The following is a 20,331-nucleotide window of genomic DNA, read 5'->3' on the forward strand; positions in this document are numbered from 1 at the left end:
GATCACTCAGAGCTGGCAGCTCCATCTCTAGGAGGAATGCAGCCCTCAGGGACAACAAAAGGAATCCAGATGCTTTGTTGAGAGCTAAATAAAATCAAAGAATTGTAGGTCATCCAACAGCCCAAGCAATGTCATCGTGTAACTGCCAAGAGAAGTTGGGAACTGAGGCCTTGCTTTAGGGTCGTATCTGGCATAAAGGGAAGAAAATTTAAAAGAAGGAAATCCCCAAATTGGAACATGACCTAGATCTTTCAGGAAGCGACTGCTCCATAAAGCTGTTGCCAAATGCTATTTTAATCAAACCAAACCTTCACTGGATCTCTATCCTGAGAGCACAGCTAGTTTCACCAAGAGCACCCTGGCGAGGTACCAGCTAGAAGCTTAGAGTAATGCTGGCATCATCTAACTAGACTGCTGTTCATTGATTCCCGCAGAGATAGTAAAATGCTATTCATTTCTGTTGACATGAGTGGCCACTCTCTGTCTAAAAGGACAGAATACATCCCAGTGTTGAGCTCTTAGAAACATACCCCTTTCCCACTGATGTGTAAATACATCTCATTCACCTCTATGATTTCACAGGCTTCACTCTTTTTCCATCACAAAGCTTAGTCATTGTAGCCATCAAGAGTCTCTGATCATGTCTGACAGACATCTTAATATGCATATTACAGAGGCAAAGAATGCTAGAAAAACTCATGCTTAAGTAGGAAAGGGAACAGGGGAACGAATAGATTGAACAGAAAGGAAAGGCTTACACAGCATTTTAAACTCATGAGGGGATTTAACAGAGCTCTCAACCTTCAGTGCTGAACATATTCTAAACCTCACTGTTTCCCTACCCGTTTTGTTTCCACTGTTGGAAAATGTAAACAGAATATCCACTAAACTGCACATGTGAGACTAAAACCACACAAGGCCAATGTCCAAAGAAGGGTTTCATTCAGTAATTAAAGCAATTTCCTGAACCTCGGCTTGACTGGCTCCAAGGAAAGAACTATGCTTTGGGACTTCCCAAGTACATATGCGTTTATGATGGTTAATCTTATGTGCCAACCCAACTGGGCCATGAGGTGCCCCAATATTTGGTCAGACATTAGCCTGTGAGGGTGTTTTCAGATGAGACCAACATTGAAACGGACAGGCTGAGAAAAGCAGATTGCCCTCCATAATGTGGGTGGGTCACATCTAATCAGCTGAAGTCCTGATCCTTCCCAAGTAAGAGAGACTTCTCCTGTCTGAAAGCCTCTGAACTGGGCCATTGGCTCTTCCTGGTTCTATAGCAGCCTGCCAGCCTTTGGACTTGAACTGGGACATTGGTTCTGCAGATTCTGGACTTGCCAGCCTCTAAAATAACATGAACCAATTTCTCATAATAAATCTCTTTACATAGGTATGTATGTATGTGCGTATGTTTATAGCCTGTATCTTATATACGTATCCTATTGGTTCTGTTTCTCTGGAGAACCCTGATGAATACAATATCTCAGATTTTAAAATTGGGATCTAGACTGGTCACTATCCTCTTAGTGCTGGTGATTCCTTTTAGCCCTAAACATAATTCTTACTCAACTAAAAGATAACTATATATTGCAATACAAGTGCAAATGAATAATATTTACATATTTGATAACAATTCTTTCTCACATTAGGAGCTAACCGTTGTCTGTCTTCAATCAGTAACTCTAAAGTGTCAGTCAACCAAGGTTGAAGCTTGACATTCATAGAATTTTCCCCAAGCTCAAGCTCAGTTACTGGCTGTTAGGAAAGGTTATTACTATGGTCATCTAAAATTCAACCAGTACTTTCTTATTTCTAATATTTCAGAAGTGTCTAATGACCATCTAAACTATAATCAGTACCCACGTAGTTATCCTGTCAACAGCCTTTTAGAAGATATATGAGATTAGAGTCCTAATCAATGGAAAAATATGTTTAAAAACATGTTAAAAATAGTCATACCTTAAAGGTATATTTCACATAAATCTGGTGGTAGTCAAGGGTGGCCAGAGACACATTTCCTTAAACTTCTTGCTAATGAATTTGTGTTGTTTCCTTACATTTGAAAAGACTGGAACAGACACTTCATCAAAAAACATAGATGAATGACCAATAAACACAAATGAAAATTTGCTCAATATCGTTAGCCATTACAGAAATGCAAATTAAAATCACAAATCTACTTACTCATTAGAATGACTTACTTTAAAAAGACCAATACCAAGTGTTGGCAAAGATGTGGAACAATTAGCACAGTTACATCTTAGTGGTAAAAATTTAAATGATTACAGCTACCGTGGAAAGTTTCTTATAAAGTTAAATATCTAATTATGATATGACCCACCAATCCCACTTCTAGGTATTTACCCAAAAGAAACGAAAATACATGTCCACACAAAGATCTGTACACCAGGGTTCATAGAAGCTTTGTTCATGGTAGCCCCCAAATGGTAACAACCCTATGTCCGTCAGCTCATGAAAGGATAAACAAATTGTGGTAGATCCATACAATGGAGTACTACTTAAGAATAAGAAAGAACTAATTACTGATAGAGGTAACAGCACGGAGGAACGTCAAAAGCATTATGTCAAGTGAAAGAAAGTAGAAGGTGGTTGGGGTAGGAGGAAAGGACTGACTGCAAAAGAGCATGAGGAGACTTTTGGGATTCATGGAAATGTTCTCTGTCTTATTTGTGATGGTGTATACAACAGTACATGTTTGTCAAAATTCATCCAACTGCACAATTAAAATGGGTGGACTGTATCATATGTAAATTAGACATCAATAAAGCTGATCTTAAAAAAATGTTTCCTTCCATTTAGGAAGGGGACGGAACGTATTTATTCGAGAGCAGGCCCTTTCATCGCTGAGACTGGTGGGTAAGTTCCCTTTAATTACAGACCCTTGTATCTGACGCACGCAGGCTGCTCAGCAGTAGTACCAGCAAACAAAGGAGCTATGGGCTATGAGAAAGTGCTTCTTTCAATGTTTCAATGTATTAACCATTTAGACTTATTTTGAAAATACCACTGTTTGTAGAGGCTTGCTTTCAAGCATAGCTAGTCATATTGATACAGAAAAATAAATGCAACTTAGATGTTTCCTTCATACCATAATCTTCCCAAATAAAAAGGACATATATTCCTGAAAAGATGACACACTATTGAACTACACTGTTTCTTTTTTGCTGGATGTTTTCCAAGAAGGCAACCTGGTTCTAGAGAATAGGTATGCCCTGAATCTCCTGTTTTTGAAGGATCTAAGAAAAAGCAAATACACCTTAGCACATCTGAGTGGGCAAGTAGAGAAGGAATTGATATTTACTGAGCACCTATTCTGTTCCACGAAATATTCAAATACATTATTTTATCACTGAGCCTTGACAATAACCAAAAATAGGTACTCTTTTGGTACTTACAGTCAGAGAAGTTAAGCAGCTAAATGACTTGCCCAAGACCACAAAGCTAGTATAGGACAGCACCAAAGTAAAACCAATCTCTATGTGGCTCTATTTGACCCTCCCATACTTTCACACCCAGGCAGACAGTCACTTGAAGATGGCTGTAATGTAATCTCGGGAATAAAGCAAAGGCTTGGGAGTTCTGAAATGAGCATTCTATTTCCTGCCTTGCCAGACCAATTTGATACAAAACCCACCCACCCCCTCAGGGCCATATTTTCCCCCCATTTGTAAGGCACCAGTCACAACACATCCCTTTGTTCCAGAACCATGGTCCCTGAGGACCATGAAACACTTTATAGTGCTGTAAAACTCCTGGGAGAAATACAAGCATATGGTGATCCGTATCAGAATTTCACCAAACCTAAACATGCTGGCCCCCAAAAGAAAAGACTTGCTAAGCTCAAAAGTCTAACTCATTTTCTTTCATCACGTATCTTCAAATCATATCCAGTTACGCCCATCATAAACGTACGCATCTGTGGAACTGACAGTGATAACGATGTTTAACATGACCCCACCTCTACTAAACATCTCTTTGTCTACTTTTCGACCCTTTTCTCCCATATTCTCTTTCTGGGAGATTCTGTTTTCTGTGAACTTATCGCACCGAATTAACGGTCATGGCCTTTCTTTTCCTATGCCGGACAGACCCAGAAGACGTGCAACAGCAGGTGTTACCTAGGACGCAGAGACCGTCTGTGCAGTTCTCGGATTCCTGGCTTAGGCCTTCGCAGAATTTGCCCCCATTTCTTGGGGCCGGGGCTGTGCACTCGCGGATCCGCAGATGCTCACATTCTGGGCTGCAGACTGACCACTCTCCCCACACCTCCCAGCTCCCGTCCACTTCAAAGGGAAACAGAGGGAACCATCGTTAGAATGAATCTGGCAGCTGTTGGGAGACTCACCCCAGGGCCGCTGTTGTCCTCAGAGCTGGATTTTAAACCGTCACCACCACCACAAAAACAAAATAATGTATGTGCTTATCTTCTCTCCGTGGTTTCTTTCCTAAAGAGACAGGCTAACAAAAGCAGTGGCGTAATTCTCTTGCTATTTCAGGATGAGACCAATTTACTGAATTTGGGCAAATATTTGAATTACCCGTGCCCTTGGGTTAGCTAATAATGTTATTACCCATTCTTTCCCCACCTTTCATGCCCAAATGCATCTTAGATGGACAGATACACTATATGCAGGAACGACTGGTAATCACCGCTTCCTTGTGGGTTGATGGTTTAGAACAGAGAGTAGGATAAATGCTCTTCAATTCCTAAAAGCCCCTCAATAATAAAAAGTTAAACCCACATATACTGACAGTATTAAACTAAAACAGGTCAGCCAAATCCCAAGATGCCAAGACTTACACAAATAGAATTTCTTGGGTCGTGCACTGCTGTATGTAGAAACGAACAAACTGAATCTAGTTCCCCTAGAAAACCACCCTAGAGATTATAGCAGCTGTTGGAGACAAGTATCCCACTATCTCCCAGGAACAGGCCAACCATGCTTATGTGGGTTACTGAAGACACTGCCATTTTTAATCTAGAGCAGCTAGTCAAGAGCAGGGTAAAACACAAATACTGAACTTGAAGCAAAACGTCTGAGTCCTTATCTTGGTTCTATCAACTTCTTGGTGGAGCAACCCTAAGTAAGCACTTAGCCTGACTTCACTATTTCTGTCAACTGGGGGTCATAAAAATCACAGCACACAGCTAAATGACATTACATGTATACATGTATCTTGCACAGTACCTGGCACATAGTAAGCACTCAATAAATGTATACTGAGTGCAAATTCAAAACAAAGCTCCAAGCATATGCTGCTGGTGAGAGCCTGGCCTTAGCTTTGAGTGGAACTAGACTCGCAATTTTAAAGACACGAGTCTCTGGTCCAGTGTCCTTGGAGCTAATGTTTGATCACGCATGTGAGACCCAGGATCAATTCATTTCTCAGTGGGAGGATATGCTTTTCATTCAGAAAGTCATCTTCCATCTCAGCTACTCCTCATTGTATAAATTCAGTGAGAGCCAGTAAGATAAGCAAAAGAACTCATAAAAGCCATATTTGGTAAATGAAGCCTCTCTCTATTCAGAGAGGAAGGCAAGCAGAGCCCACATTCGAAACGGAAACTGCTGTGATACAATCTCTGCCAATTATATTGCCAATAAATACAAAGGTAAAACCGATGAGGTTAGTTGATTGGTGACTGATGATAAAAGGTCAAGGATTTGGTACCTGTTTTGTGCTCACAGACAACTCACTTAATCCCTATTATACAGATGAATGCTACAAAATGGGAGAACCTGAGAGAAGGGTTTTAAACACTGGTAGTATAAAAATACGTCAAAACATTTGGCTTATTGATGGTGAGCGTCTAGGGTCATCTGAGTATTAAGAAAAAAATTATGCCCAAAAAATTATGCCCCCAAACAGAGGTATTTCACCCACGTTCCTGCTCTTACAATGAGTTCCACATTAGCACTTTGGACAAAGCCTCCACTCGAAGAACTTGGAAGATGGTAACTTTGGAAAGGAAGGTTCTACTGAAAGCTTCACACCAGCCCAATAATGTTGGTGGATCCGAAGGGAAAAGGGAATCTACATATATCTCACCAGGACAAAGAGAGGTGCAGGTTATTTTCTGCACTGACATTCCCTCACAAAAGGCTCCACCATTGAGAGGAGCTGGGTTGGTGCAGGTCCGGGAACGTTTCTGCCATCCTCTACCACAGCGAACATTGCAGGCTGACCACTCTGTCCAGGAAGACCAGCCTCCATTTACTGAGAGAGAAAAATGGGGAGGGGAGAAAAAAAAGGAAAGAGGTATTTACTGATTGCCTACTATGTGCAAGCCACTTGTGAGTTGTGTTGTGAGTTGAGTACCAAGAGACTGGAGAGGACCCTCCCCGGCTGCCCCATCGTGAGGCAACAGTAGGGCTGATCTAGTCTCCACCCCTCAGTCTACTCTTCTGATACAGGAGGGATACAGAGAATTTGCATTGCAAGGAAATGATGAACCATAGGAAGAACTCATCAACATATCTCTAAAGCACTTGAAAATCCAGAGTATAAGAAGAAAATATCAGCATTTGAATTTCTATTAACTTTAAGTGCTTCAAAAATAAATCCCAGGGCTCTTCTATTGTGGAAGGGAGTGCCTTTACTTCAATAGCTGGGAATTTCATTTATACAATACCTGAGATATTCAGCAAATAGTCATGTTTGTTTTTGGTGGATTTCATATGCCAGGAGAGGAGGTGCCGACAGCAGGTCTGGGGAAGATGGGGGGTTGGTGGATGTTGGGTTTGCGAAGAGTGGGAAGCAGAAGTTGCCCACCTCATTTCGTTTCAAATATAAACACAATGGAAGAAAACAAACAACTTTTTAAATTATTTTGAAAAGAGATCGAAAATGTCACTGACTATCTCCAGAAGTCCAATTCTGGATGAAAGAGAAACAGGCATCTGCCTTCACCTGTCAGAGGGGTGAGGCAGGAGAGAACGCTATAATGGATAACCCCCAAAGTCCTTTCCGTGCTAAACACTGAAAGCTTTAATGAAATGCACCTCCCTCTACCTCTCTGCTTTCTGTCCTCTCTATCCATTCCTAGCCTTTGGGCTGGTCTTACCATAAACCACCACTGTGGCTGACAGGCTCCTCCTCTTGGCTACGATGTTGGCCGCCATGCATGTATAGTTTCCGGAGTCCGAGAGCCGCGCCTGCCGGATGATGAGGTTGTGGTCTGCCCTGGTGTCAATGTTCTCATCTTGTTCAGAGTCAATGGGCTCCTCGTTTTTCAGCCATTCCACCTATCAGAAGACAGCAATGTTTATAAGTCATTAAAAAAAGAGAACTTTCCTGGAGTTGGAAGATGAGCAGTTAGGGCATATGGGAGAGAGCTGTACCTAACATAACAGAGTAGCAGCAAGGATTTTTTAAAATCTTTATTCCATATCCCATCCTTTTTGGTATTCTTAGGACATGAACACTCAAGCTAATAAACTGGAGGCCGGAAGAGAATGTAAATATCCTATTGACTTTGACCTATTTTCTAAAAATGCAGTGGGAGAGAGGAAAGACTGTAATTAGGTCATTTCATTATATTTCATTGTGTTCCAACTCTGACGATAAAGATGATGATATTTTAATAACTGGCCCAAAATGGAGCTCAGAAAAATCAACACATGTATGTAGACTTTGTAATTTGTGCGGAGAGGATATTATGTTGTCAGACAGGGTTTGAAGTCAATATGTTTCCATTTAAACACATTTTAACAAAGGTGCGATGATGTCTAAAGGCCAATGTAACACAGATTTGGGTAATCATAGGCACATAAATGAAACTCAGATCTCAATATTCCCTGCTTTTGGGGATATGTTTCTTTGGTGATCATTTATGTTACTACTTCAGTGATTCAGCAGACATTTAGGTCGGATCAGGCACCCCAGACATCTAAGCCTCAGTCTCCCTTCCAAAGGAGCTCACTTTTCACATCCTCTGAGCGTAGGCTAGTCCCATCTTTGGTTTGTTTTCTCTAGCTTGCTCCTAGAGAACCTATTTCCCTCTTTCCATCTCCACCCTAATCCTATCCTTGGTCCAAAGTTCTCTTTCCTTGGACACCTGAGGAAGACCCAGATGAGACCTTCTACTCCCTGGATTCTCATCCTCCCCACAGCTGGGCTGCACCATCCCTACATCTCTTATTTCATCAAGTAGACCAGTCTTCCCAGACCTAACTGCCTTCCTTCCCCATTTTGTCCTTTGCTACCACATCTAAACAACGTCTCCACTCTCTCACGCCATCTCGGTAGCACCAGACGCAGCTCTTGTTTGACAATAACCATTTAGCTCTAGTTATCAGCATGTGTTATACACAGGAATTTAACAGACACATCAAAACGGTAATTCAGGGCTTCCCTGGTGGCACAGTGGTTGAGAGTCCGCCTGCCGATGCAGGGGACACGGGTTCGTGCCCCGGTCCGGGAGGATCCCACATGCCGCGGAGCGGCTGGGCCCGTGAGCCATGGCCGCTGAGCCTGCGCATCCGGAGCCTGTGCTCCGCAACGGGAGAGGCCACAACAGTGAGAGGCCCGCGTACCACAAAAAAAAAACAACAACAAAAAAAACGGTAATTTCAAAAAAAAAAAAAAAAAAAGGTAATTCAACACAAAAAGCAACGGCAATGACTACAACAAAAAGACACCACATGGAAGCACATGCATCTGGGTTCTTTTCACCATACCCTCCCTGCCCACCACTAGCATAGATAATTGTAAGTTGGCTTTAGTTGGCTCATTTCATGTTTGTATCTAAAGAATTCTAATTTATTGCCAATAATCAAGTAACGTCTGTTAGACAGCAATTTGGTCTAATAAATATTTTTGGCTTCTATAAAAAGGGATTTATTGGAGACTTCCCTGGTGGTGTAGTGGTTAAGAATCTGCCTGCGAATGCAGGAGACACAGGTTCGAGCCCTGGTCTGGGAAGATCCCACATGCTGTGGAGCAACTAAGCCCGTGCTCCACAACTCCTGAGCCTGTGCTCTAGGGCCCGCAAGCCACAACTACTGAGCCTGCGTGCCGCAACTACTGAAGCCCGCACGCCTAGAGCCCAAGCTTTACAACAAGAGAAGCCACTGCAATGAGAAGCCCACACACTGCAACGAAGAGTAGCCCCCGCTTACCACAGCTAGAGAAAGCCTGAGTGCAGCAATGAAGACTGAACACAGCCAAAAATAAATTTAAAAAAAATTTTTTTTTAAAAAAAGAGATTTATTTATCAGAAGAAAACCTATAACGATCCTTCAATATTTATCCCAAGTACCATCCCATTAATGAGAGTATAGAATACCAAAGTCATCAGCCATCCAAAATGTAACCTAGATGAGGTCGATTTTTAGAAGAGAAAATGATGCCAAAATAGCCAAAAGAGGGCTGAGAACTGCTTTAAAACATGAAGAAGAGCTGAAAAAGCAACATGGTACAGGACCGCGAAGTAAGGAAGCAAGCCTGGCTACCAACCCCAGGAGCTCCTCAAGGCATCACCACGTGCCAGCCTGGTGGGTTAAGAACCAATGATGACCCAGAGCCCAAAAGCACTGCTCTGTTTAACAAAGCAGGACAGTGGAGCCAATTTTAAAACACAACTGACCACCGGCCCACGACAAAATATCCTTCACTCCCCACTAACACTGCATATTTTCCGACCACTCATTCATTCATCTGACAAATATTCCAACCTTTACTGAACGTTGGAGGTCGTCCTGAGAGTTGAGTAAAGTCAGATAAACAAAACCAGTGTAGCCTCTTTTTTCATGGATCTTACTTTTAATGGACAAGATGGAAACAAAGAAGTTAAATCCACATCACCACCAGAAAATAAGAGCTGTCACCAATATGTGGGATGAAACACTGTAAAGCCAATAGGATTGGATTTTTTTTTTTTTTTGCGGTACGCGGGCCTCTCACTGCTGTGGCCTCTCCCGTTGCGGAGCACAGGCTCCGGACGCGCAGGCTCAGCGGCCATGGCTCACGGACCCAGCCGCTCTGCGGCATGTGGGATCTTCCCGGACCAGGGCACGAACCCGCATCCCCGGCATCAGCAGGTGGACTCTCAACCACTGCGCCACCAGGGAAGCCCAGGGTTGGATTTTTTAAACCACCATCACTGTTGTGTCACTGGAAAGAACAAATTGGTCGGCTTAAAGTAAGTCTGAGGAGCTCTGGTTCCACTCCACTCTCCTCCTGGTCCAGAAATTCTGAGTGTAAATTGCCTGACTTTCTGACTGTTAATTTCCTATCCTTGTTACTTCTAGCGCCTACAAAGCCGTTCTCTCCTGTCTCCGCCTCAAGTCATCTTCTTTTTCCATACTTTCCCCCAAAACAGCCGGTCAGGAAGTCGGGAAAGTCTGGCCATGGTCCGTAAGTAAATAATTCCTACTGAGGAAATAACCAGAAAGAGCCCTGGCGGCAGTGACCCTGGAAACAGAAAAGGAGTCCCAGCACCTGGAAATCAAAGAAAGCTTTCCTAAACAAATCTTGGCCCAGAGAAAATTAAAGCCACAATCATCAAGTAGAGGTCTGGTTTCAAATTGAAAACTTACATAAAATACATCATACATAAAATTAAGTGGGCAACAAACTAGGAAGATATTTGCCAGAAATTTGATATATAAAACAATAATAGGGCTTCCCTGGTGGCACAGTGGTTGAGAGTCAGCCTGCCGGTGCAGGGGACGCAGGTTCGTGCCCTAGGTCCGGGAGGATCCCACATGCTGCGGAGCGGCTGGGCCCGTGAGCCATGGCCGCTGAGCCTGCGCGTCCGGAGCCTGTGCTCCACAACGGGAGAGGCCACAGCAGTGAGAGGTCCGAATACGGCAAAAAAACAAACAATAATAATATGATGATCTGAGGGATACTGATCTGAATCACTCAAGCTCTCATATCAGTTGATGATAAAATGCCATCCAAGATAAGACAGAGAAAATACATGCTAATTAAACAATTGAATATTCTATACCACTAATAAAAAAATTGAACAACAATAAATGACATTTTTCTACCCAAAGAGCAAAGATTAAAGTTACACAAGCATACACAGACACACACATACATAGAGTATTTTTTTTTTTTTTTTTTTTTGCTGAACTCACAGAGCATGGGGCATTTCTGTTATTGCTGCTCTACGATTATCTCCTTTCTGGGACGACACTAGTAGCCTCTTAACTACCTGGTCTGTCTGGTGCTTCCATTCCTGCCTCTACAGTTGATTCTCCACAAAGTGATCAGGTAATATCACTTTCTGGGTCCAAGTCCTTCAACAGCCTTGAAGCCCACTAAGAACAAAATTGCAAATCCTTACCATGGCTAACAAAGCCCATCTTGGTCTGGCCCAGAGTTAATTCCCCACCTTAGATTCCCTAAGTAACGTCTGCACAGTCTACTCCAGCCCTACTGGTCTCCTTCCTGTTCGAGAAAACTCAAAGCCAGTTCCAACCTCAGGACCTTAACACCTGCTGATCCCTCCACCCGGAAGGCCTTTCCTGCAAGTATCCCTACGGTTCAACCCTACTTTTCATTCAGGTCTCTAATCAAATATTTCCTCCTTAGAGAGGTCTTGCCTAACAATCCTTTCTAGTATAGCAAGGCTCCTTCACTCCCGGTGTCCTGCTTTAATTTTCTTCCTAATATTATCTCCATCTAATAGGCTTAAAGATAGTAAAAGCCTTCTGTTCTTGTAAATGTGATCCCAGGAATTTACCAAAGGAAATTATTAGGGCTACAAACAAGGATTTAAACAAAATAAACTATTTTTTGTAGCAAAAAAGAATGAAAGAAAAACAAAGTATGCCAAAGCTACAGGCCAAATAAGACCTTTGTTAAAATAAATGATTCAGTGATAAAATATAATATTATATAGCACTAAAAGTCTTGATTTCCACTAGTGAAAGCACTAAAAATGCTCATAATATATGGAAGAGTCAAAATGCAAAACTATGTTCATTGTTATCATAAATTTGCAAAAGCAACAAAAAAAAGAAATCACAAACATACATACACTTAAAAAACGGTTGGAAGAAAATGTAATATGTTTGCAGAGGTTTTTAAGAGAAGACTTGGGGTAACTGTTGTTTTTCTTCTTGGTGGTTAATTGTGGAACATTCAAGGAAGAAGTATTTAGTAATCGGAAAAAATCACTTTAGCTTAAAAAAACTCCTTTACTTATGTAGCACAGTGGTATTCAAATTTATATTTAACCATAGACTGTTTCCTCAATTTAAAGCTTATGTGATCATAGGATATATATGATATGTATCATATGATATTGCTTATATATGGAATGTAAAAAATGATACAAATGAACTTATATACAAAGCAGAAATAGACCTACAGACACAGAAAACAGACTTATGTTTACCAAAGGGGAAAGGGTGGGAGAGCAATAAATTAGGAGTTTGGGATTAACAGATACACACTACTATATATATAAAATAGATAACTAACAAGGACCTACTGTATAGCACAGGGAACTCTACTCAATATTTTGTAATAACCTATAAGGGAAAAGAATCTAAAAAAGAATATATATATATATCTGAATCACTTTGCTGTATACCTAAAACTAACACAACATTATAAATCAACTATACTTCAATGAATAAATTAAATAAATAAATAAAAATAAAGCTTTTCAGAAAGCCCCAAGTGAAAAACAGATAAATAAGGAAAGCACTTACAACAGGTGCAGAAGTGAGGGTATTGGAGTTACAGAAATGAGGGGCCCTAAGCTGCAATGGCCCACACCCAGGGCCACTGTTTGTAAAATTCCAGGAGAGGTAATTCACATCCTTCCCTGTCTACGTCAATCATGCCCAATGGAGATGTTCAGCGCACCTGTACCATCATATAAGTTGACCCTGCCATACAATCTACCGCCACCCACCTACATGTGTACTATGAACACGTACAATGGTCTGCTACTTGGTCTCCCCAGATCATAGCTTGAAAACCATCAATACAGGATGAATGAGGTATCCCAGGTACATACACATTCTGGTCTACCTGGTGTTCACGCTGTCATGACTCAGGTTCATCAACCCAATTATGTCTATAAACAATCGGCACATTAGGAGACACCTAACTGCGGGGCTGTTTTTTATTTGTAAACTAATAGTTTATCCATTTAACTGATGGCAGGATCTTTATGAGAAACTCAGTTTGGTATTTTCTGGGCTTATAAAAGTGACAAATTGCTCTTTGATTTATGCTTTTGTCACTTAGAGAAATGTTAAAACATTTTTGATGAGCTAAGTGCTCCTAATGTAGAATAGTTCAATAAATAATAGAAAAAAAGCATTCCTACAGCAGCAGTTGCAAACTCGAATGTTCCTAGGGGCCAGGGAGGTAACGTAAACTACTGAAGTGGAGCTGGGGGCAAACATCCACGTGCGTTGCTTACATACTAAAGACAAGGGGCTATTATTCTTCGTGTCCACGAAGGAATGAGCTCACGCTCATTTTTCTTAAAAAATGTTATTTTCTTTCTCCTTTTGTTTCCCCACTTTAGATAGACACGAGTATTTTAAAAAATTAATGATTGTGTAAGGAAAAATGACCGTGAACTCATTTTTGCATTAAAATTTCTGTTGCTTTTAATGTATCACAGTGGTCTTCACATTTACGGAGTATGTAGCTTCAGTATCAGGATGTACGGGGACCTGGTGCTGATAATGACAAAAATGTAGATTCCATGGTTTGTGCAAATAAATATGCAGCCACCAGTTGGGTCCACACTACTGTGATTAGTGTAACTAGATCTTTCCATCTTTCTTGAGAAGCCATGGCTGTGTATCTTCATGTACTATTTCTTGATTCTAACATGATGGCTCATATATTACAAAATATATTGTGAGGGTCAAACAAAACATATCCGTGAACTCCCTCTTCTCCAGATACTACAACACACCAGCTTTCTGGCCCTTTGTGAGCGTTATCACAAAGAGGAGCTCAATGTCCTTCACTGAAGTTAACTCCTTTCGGTAAGTCCGCTTCCCCCATCATCCTAGAATGTTCCAGTTCATATGTATCAGGGCCCATTCTCAATGCTTTCTCATGTCAAGCACCTAAGAATTTTTGAACTTATATACAGTATCCTACAAGTATCATAAGAGCATGAATACTGAGTTCAGAAATGATTTTATAAGAGGTTGTCAACACTGGAAAGCCCCCATTAAGCTCTTAACAAAAGCAATTCACATTTTCAAATTAGCATGATGGGATAGATACAGTGATCACCTGAGGCTAAAGGACAATTTTTTTTATCACTGATCCACATGACCCCATACTAACAGGTCAGCTCTTTGACAGAGAGGCTTAACTTTCTGGAATGTCATGGGAGGCATATCACGCCCTGAGAGGAAAAGAATTCTTCATCTGGTTTCTACTTATTTAGTTTAGATGGATAATCCCAGTTAGGAATGTGGGAAGAAACCAGCTACTTAGAGGTAATGAGCTAATGGATTTTCAGGATGCATGAGTTCATTAGCATAGTGTTATGTGCAGATGGTCTGCAATTTGTAGATTTTTCCAGTTTATAAACAAATCTGGAAAAGCAGACCATCAAAGACAATTAGATTTCATGCCCAACAGCAGGTTCCTGATCAGTCATTCTGGTTAGCTGGGGACAGAAGGTATGTAATTGACGACCCTGTAGATTTCCTCAACAATAGGCAGCATGGTAATTGGATGGGAGGCAGCCTCCTTTGGAAGAGTGATGCTTCATGGGAGATTATCTTATCTGAGACATGGGTTACATTTGAAAATCTCTGCATGAGTCCTGACATTTCGCTTCTTCTGACCTTTTGTCAAAGACGTCCTGTGCAGGTATACATATAAACTCTACACCTAAAGGTTTATTTCCATCAGACACATGTCAGGTTCTAATGCTCCTGTTCTTGTTCTTAATATTCCATAAGAGCATGAGAAGGTGAGTGCTGTTATTAATCATTTAGGAATGTAAAAGCTAGATGAGAAAGAGGAAGCCACTTTAATAGGCCAGCTCTCTTCCCATACAAGATCCCAAGCCTGTTGTCTTTTGAATTCTAGATAGTATCAAGCTGGAACTCTCTCTCCCCTCCTATCCCACAGAAAATGCTAATGGGGGCCATTTGTTGGTATCATCTAACAAGTGTTCTTATCTCCCCCACCCCCAATTCCAGTCCTCTTGGGATTTGCTAGATGAAATATAAAATTGAGTTGCTCATATATATTAAAGATATAACCTCAGATTTCTGACTTTAGAAGCTTTTCAATTCATCTACTCATTGCTTGGGGTCATTTTCTTCTTGCACAACTCAGTGGCAAGCTCCTTAAGAACAAAAACAGTATTTTAAAATGTTCTTGTATCTTGCACAGAACCTTCTTCTGAGGATATGCAATGGCACCTGTTGAGTAAATTTTTTAGCCCAAATTGATATACCTGCAAGTTTAGAGACTGGTGTGATATACATACACACATACAATACAACTTCAAACTGCATTTTAGGGGTTGGACCAAGGGAGGGGATACTATTCTTTGCTTTAAATTCCAGGATCAAGCATAGATATGATCTAGAAGAGAGACATTTTTAGCGTAGTTGTTCTTAACTATAATCTGGGAACCGCTAATATTTCATAATGGCTAAAAACGGTCTCATGTTGAATATCATGTAGTTGCTCAAGATATGAGCTATGTAAGAGTAATAAATGCTTTTTCTCCTCACTACAACTAAGAATGGCTTGGGAAGGCAACCTTGTCTGATAGGACAGGGTGGAGAGACAGGGCTACACGAGGGTGTACGAGAGAGGTCGAGCTAGGGAAACACTGGAAAGTCACCATTCACAATGTGGTCATTCCCTACAGAACCTCTCAAACTTTTTTGTGAAGTTACCACCTTACCAAATAACAAGTGTGATTGGATTTCTGCGGGAAAACAAGAGAAGGCTGTAGCATGCATTCTAGCTGTTGGGGGCTAACCAGAGATGGTACACAAGGACACAGGAGTGGGTAGGAGGGGACCAGGCAGAAGTAAAGATGGGGCTCCATAGGACCCTGGGGAAGCCCCTGACTTCCACACCCTAGGACATTAGTCTAACCAATGTTTCTTATTTACTTAAAGCCACATCATGAATTTTGATCAAATGAGTATTTCCCAGCCTAAAAAATGAGACCTAGCATTTCTTGTATACTCACTATGTGCCAAGTACTCTTTTAAACACTGTACATCTGTTAATTTCACTCTTAAAATGTCTCTATGAGGTCGACACCATTTTCATTACCCCCATTTTGCAAATAAAAAAACAAAGATGTTAAGTACTTTGCCAAAGTCATATATTATATATAGTTAATGGTAGAGCCAGAATTTGAATCCAAGTTTCAACTCCAAGCCTTGCTTTTTTTTTTTTTTTTTGGCCAAACATCACGGCATGTGGGATCTTAGTTCCCTGACCAGCGATGGAACCTGCACCCCCTGCATTGGAAGCGTGGAGTCTTAACCCCTGGACCGCCAGGGAAGTCCCTCCAAGTCTTGCTTTTAACCACTGTGTTCAGTCATCCATATCATTTGCCAGATTTGGGTGGAATGACCCTGTGCCATTTGCAAAATTACATTAAACATAATTTTGAAAACATATTTGGGGATTTTACAATCATTCCTAAGGACGGGGTGCAAAAAATATCTTGACAAAAGCAACATTGTTGAGTAAGTATATTGTCTCCCAGAGGGTTGATTTAAAGGCCAGCTCTCATTTGAATGCACACATTTTGGTTATAATATATTAGCATGTCAGCATGTTCATAATGTGACCAGAACTATTTTAACATCAAAGAATTATTCAAACTTAATATCTGTCCCTGTATAGCTCATTAGAAGTTATGGTAGCCCTCACCAAGTTATCTGGTGTTTGATTTTGCTTTTGAGCAATGGGCAGAAATGAATGGAACAAGTAGTCCCTGAAATCTTTGTGATGACAGCCTGTAGTCTTAAAATACTAAATACTCAAGAAGGCCAATTGTATCTAAGTCTATTGGGTGACTTACAGGAAATCATTTGCCTTCCTGAGAAAAGGGATAGGTATTTCTGGCCTTTTACCTGGTTGGGCATGGATGTGATTGTGAAGCTAGGGCGGGCATCTTGTGACCACGAAGAAAAGGCAAAGGAACCCACAGAGATACTGATCGCTGTCTTTCCACTCTCAAATGAACACACTGCTATACAACACTTTATCTCATTTGATCCTCACAACAACCCCAAGACAGGCAAAGAAAATCTTATCCTTCCCATTTTACAGATTACATGATTCACCTAAGGTGACATACTTGGAAAACGGTAGAACTAGAACCGGTAGCGTTCAAATCATTTTCCTGCCACAAAACATCAGCCATTTTCTTGTCGCTTACTGACCCCATGCAGGGCCGGCCGCTCCTTAATCTTTCCCATGATTTGGCTCGGCATTCTAAAGCAAGTCTTAACTGGGACTCAACTATCGCAATAGAGGGACATATGCCTCTACTCAGAACGAAGCCAATTACCTTCTCATGTTAGTTTAGGCCATCACTTGTTTTGCTACTTTCAGATTAGATGTCATCTGTCCTCTCTGCTCTCCTTGATAATATTTCCTTCAAGTTACTTATAACACTGCTCTCGTGTTTCTCCTTTTGTCTTCCTTTTCTCTCCAGGCTGGACAGCTTGACTTCAAAGCCACCTATACTGGGGTTGCTGCCATTTAGCTCCACTGATCTGATAATGCATCACAAAAGGAAGCAGAAATTCAGCTTAATTGTGAAGCCACAGCTGCAGAACCAGGCAAACGAGAGAAACCTAATGATCACAGACAGAATCACACTCACTGATGCTGAATGAAATGACAGACAGGAGTTCCTTTGTAGAAGCCTGAATTCCGATTATGGAACTTTATGTTCTGACATTGTATGCCTCTTGTCAGATCAGTGTTGTCCTTTGACTTCCCCATTTCAGTTATGAAAGCCAGGTGCAGCCTCATTTTTTTGTTTGTTTTAATTCATTTTGACAGGTAAATGGTCTCGGAAAGTAAACACCCTGATCAACTGTTTACTGAAACTGTAACATTGTCATGAGTGAAAAATGAGACACGTTTACATTAATGTAAAGCATTTACAAGAATGATGATGAGAGGGAAAAGACAACACTGAACAGATGAAGTAGAAATATAAAAATGGGGAGAGATTTGCAATCAAAAGATGATCCGTAAGGGAGGGTGTCTGCCACCATCAATTTTTCAGCTGTGCTTTCCCTAGTGCAATGGATCTTGCTCTTTGCTAATTCTACCTTTGCTCACTCCCATCTGCTACGGGAAAAGGAATGCTGGTTTTTGAATATTTGATAAAGCAACCCCTAGGAGATGCTTCCAAAGCTTCTCAAGCTTTGAATTGGATTGGATATCCCAAGGAGTGACCTAAAACATTGTATCTTGTGCCTCTTCATTTTAAGGGATTATTTTAGGATAGGAAGAACTCTTTAACAACATTACGAAGAGCTGGCTTTCAGAGAGACTCAAAATAGTTTCTGCATTCACGTTTCCTCCCGTAATTGCTGGTATGTAAATCAGGTTTTAAAGTGGTAGTGAGGGGATATTAATTAACAGTTCCCTTTTTCTGTTCCTTACAACCAGGTAACATATACTCAAGTGTTGAGAAAATAGCCATCTTAGTAAGGATTAAAGACTCAAAATGTTCATATTGTAACTGGTTTTAAAAACTGGTATCTTGAGTTACATTCGATAAAGAAATGCAAACATACCGCTGACACGTGCATACACGCAAACCATTGGAGAAACCAGATCTGTTCAGAATAAAAATGTTTCTATCAGCTACACTGAAAGGCTAATCATGTAATGATCTACAAAGGAAACGCAGGGACAGATATGGATGAGCTCAGCTTCCATATATTGGGTGGCTGAGAATGAATTAGCATAATCGTAAATTTGTTCCAATTACAGAAGGCAATTATCAGAGCCCAGCTTACAGCATTTTCAAAATGAAATCAGCAAAGTGCATCTACGGCCCAGGTATATGCCACTGAGTTAATGGAGCTTAAAAAAAAAGGCTCTATGCTCATTCACCTTTCATCCCTTTGATACTCCATGCAAGTCTCCTTTTAGCTGACAGACACAAAGCCACCATGAAAGAGGAAAAAATACATGCTGTACAAAAAAAAAAAGTCGTGCTTAGTATAATAACTCAAGTGCAAAACAGCCAAATTCAAACTCTGAAGTCTTGTATGGATGATTTCTCTAGATTAGTGGTTCAGACAGTGCTTTTACATTTTAGACAGTAATTCACATCACCCCTTGTGTTCTCTCCAAAATGCTGATTAGGAATAAAACTGTGAGTAAGCCTGTCATTACCTGCTCTGAACAAAAGTTCTTTGTGCAAAAATGTAATGCTGCTGTTTTGCAAAGGTAAGCCCACCACTATTCCTGTTGTTTTCATGTTGCTCTCCTGTTATAAATAGAATAGAACCTGCTGCCTTGTTAATTAATCATTGCCAACCTGGAAGGAGTACAGGAGAGTCAAACATATTTTGTACAGAAGGCAACAGATTTAGTCTCCTAATTTTAAAGCTGAAAAGGCAATTCAATTTAATCAGTTAAGATTATGCTTATATATACCAGAATGTGCCCAGCACTTAGGAAGACACACACTAAAGAGGAATATTACTCAGCCATAAAAAAAAGAATGAAATAATGTCATTTGCAGCAACATGGATGGACCTAGAGATTATCATACTAAGTGAAGTCAGATAAAGAAAAATATCATGATATCACTTATTTGTGGAATCTAAAAAAATGATACAAATGAACTTATTTACAAAACAGAAATAGACTCACAGACATAGAAAACAAAGTTACAGTTACCAAAAGGGAAATGGGTGGCGGGAGGGATAAATTAGAAGTTTGGGATTAACAGATACACACTACTATATATAAAATAGATAACCAACAAGGACCTACTGTATAGCACAGGGAACTATATTCAATATCTTGTAATAACATATAATGGAAAAGAATCTGAAAAAGAATATACACACACACGTGTCCCTGAATCACTCTGTAGTACACCTGAAACTAACATACCCTTGTAAATCAACTATACTTCAATAAAAAAATTAAAGAAAAAGAGATAAGAGATTGCAGATTAGTAAGAAAGACAAAAAACAATTTCTACCGTAACTAAATGCAGTGGGTTTTACTCTTACATAGGATGATAGGCCCACTGGAGCTGAAGCAGGGGAAGAGGAGGAGAAGGGAAGAGAGACTGCCACATGTCAGAGGCTATTCTAGGCTCTTTCACAT

General features: G+C 40.6%; 1 protein-coding gene across 1 annotated transcript in view; it reads right to left on the reverse strand.

The window, feature by feature from the left end:
* The window catches only part of UNC5D (unc-5 netrin receptor D), a 606,988-nt gene that overhangs the window by 116,240 nt on the left and 470,417 nt on the right, over positions 1-20,331 (reverse strand). The window contains exons 5-7 of the mRNA XM_029226506.1: positions 7,091-7,271; positions 6,076-6,243; positions 4,143-4,307 (exon numbers count right to left, since the gene is read on the reverse strand). Of these exons, the coding sequence (XP_029082339.1) occupies positions 4,143-4,307; positions 6,076-6,243; positions 7,091-7,271 (514 nt within the window). The remainder of the gene's footprint in view (positions 1-4,142; positions 4,308-6,075; positions 6,244-7,090; positions 7,272-20,331) is intronic.

This window comes from Monodon monoceros, unplaced genomic scaffold (assembly GCF_005190385.1).
Source record: "Monodon monoceros isolate NGI ecotype Baffin Bay Population unplaced genomic scaffold, NGI_Narwhal_1 Super_Scaffold_17, whole genome shotgun sequence".
NCBI classification, from domain to species: Eukaryota; Metazoa; Chordata; class Mammalia; order Artiodactyla; family Monodontidae; genus Monodon; species Monodon monoceros.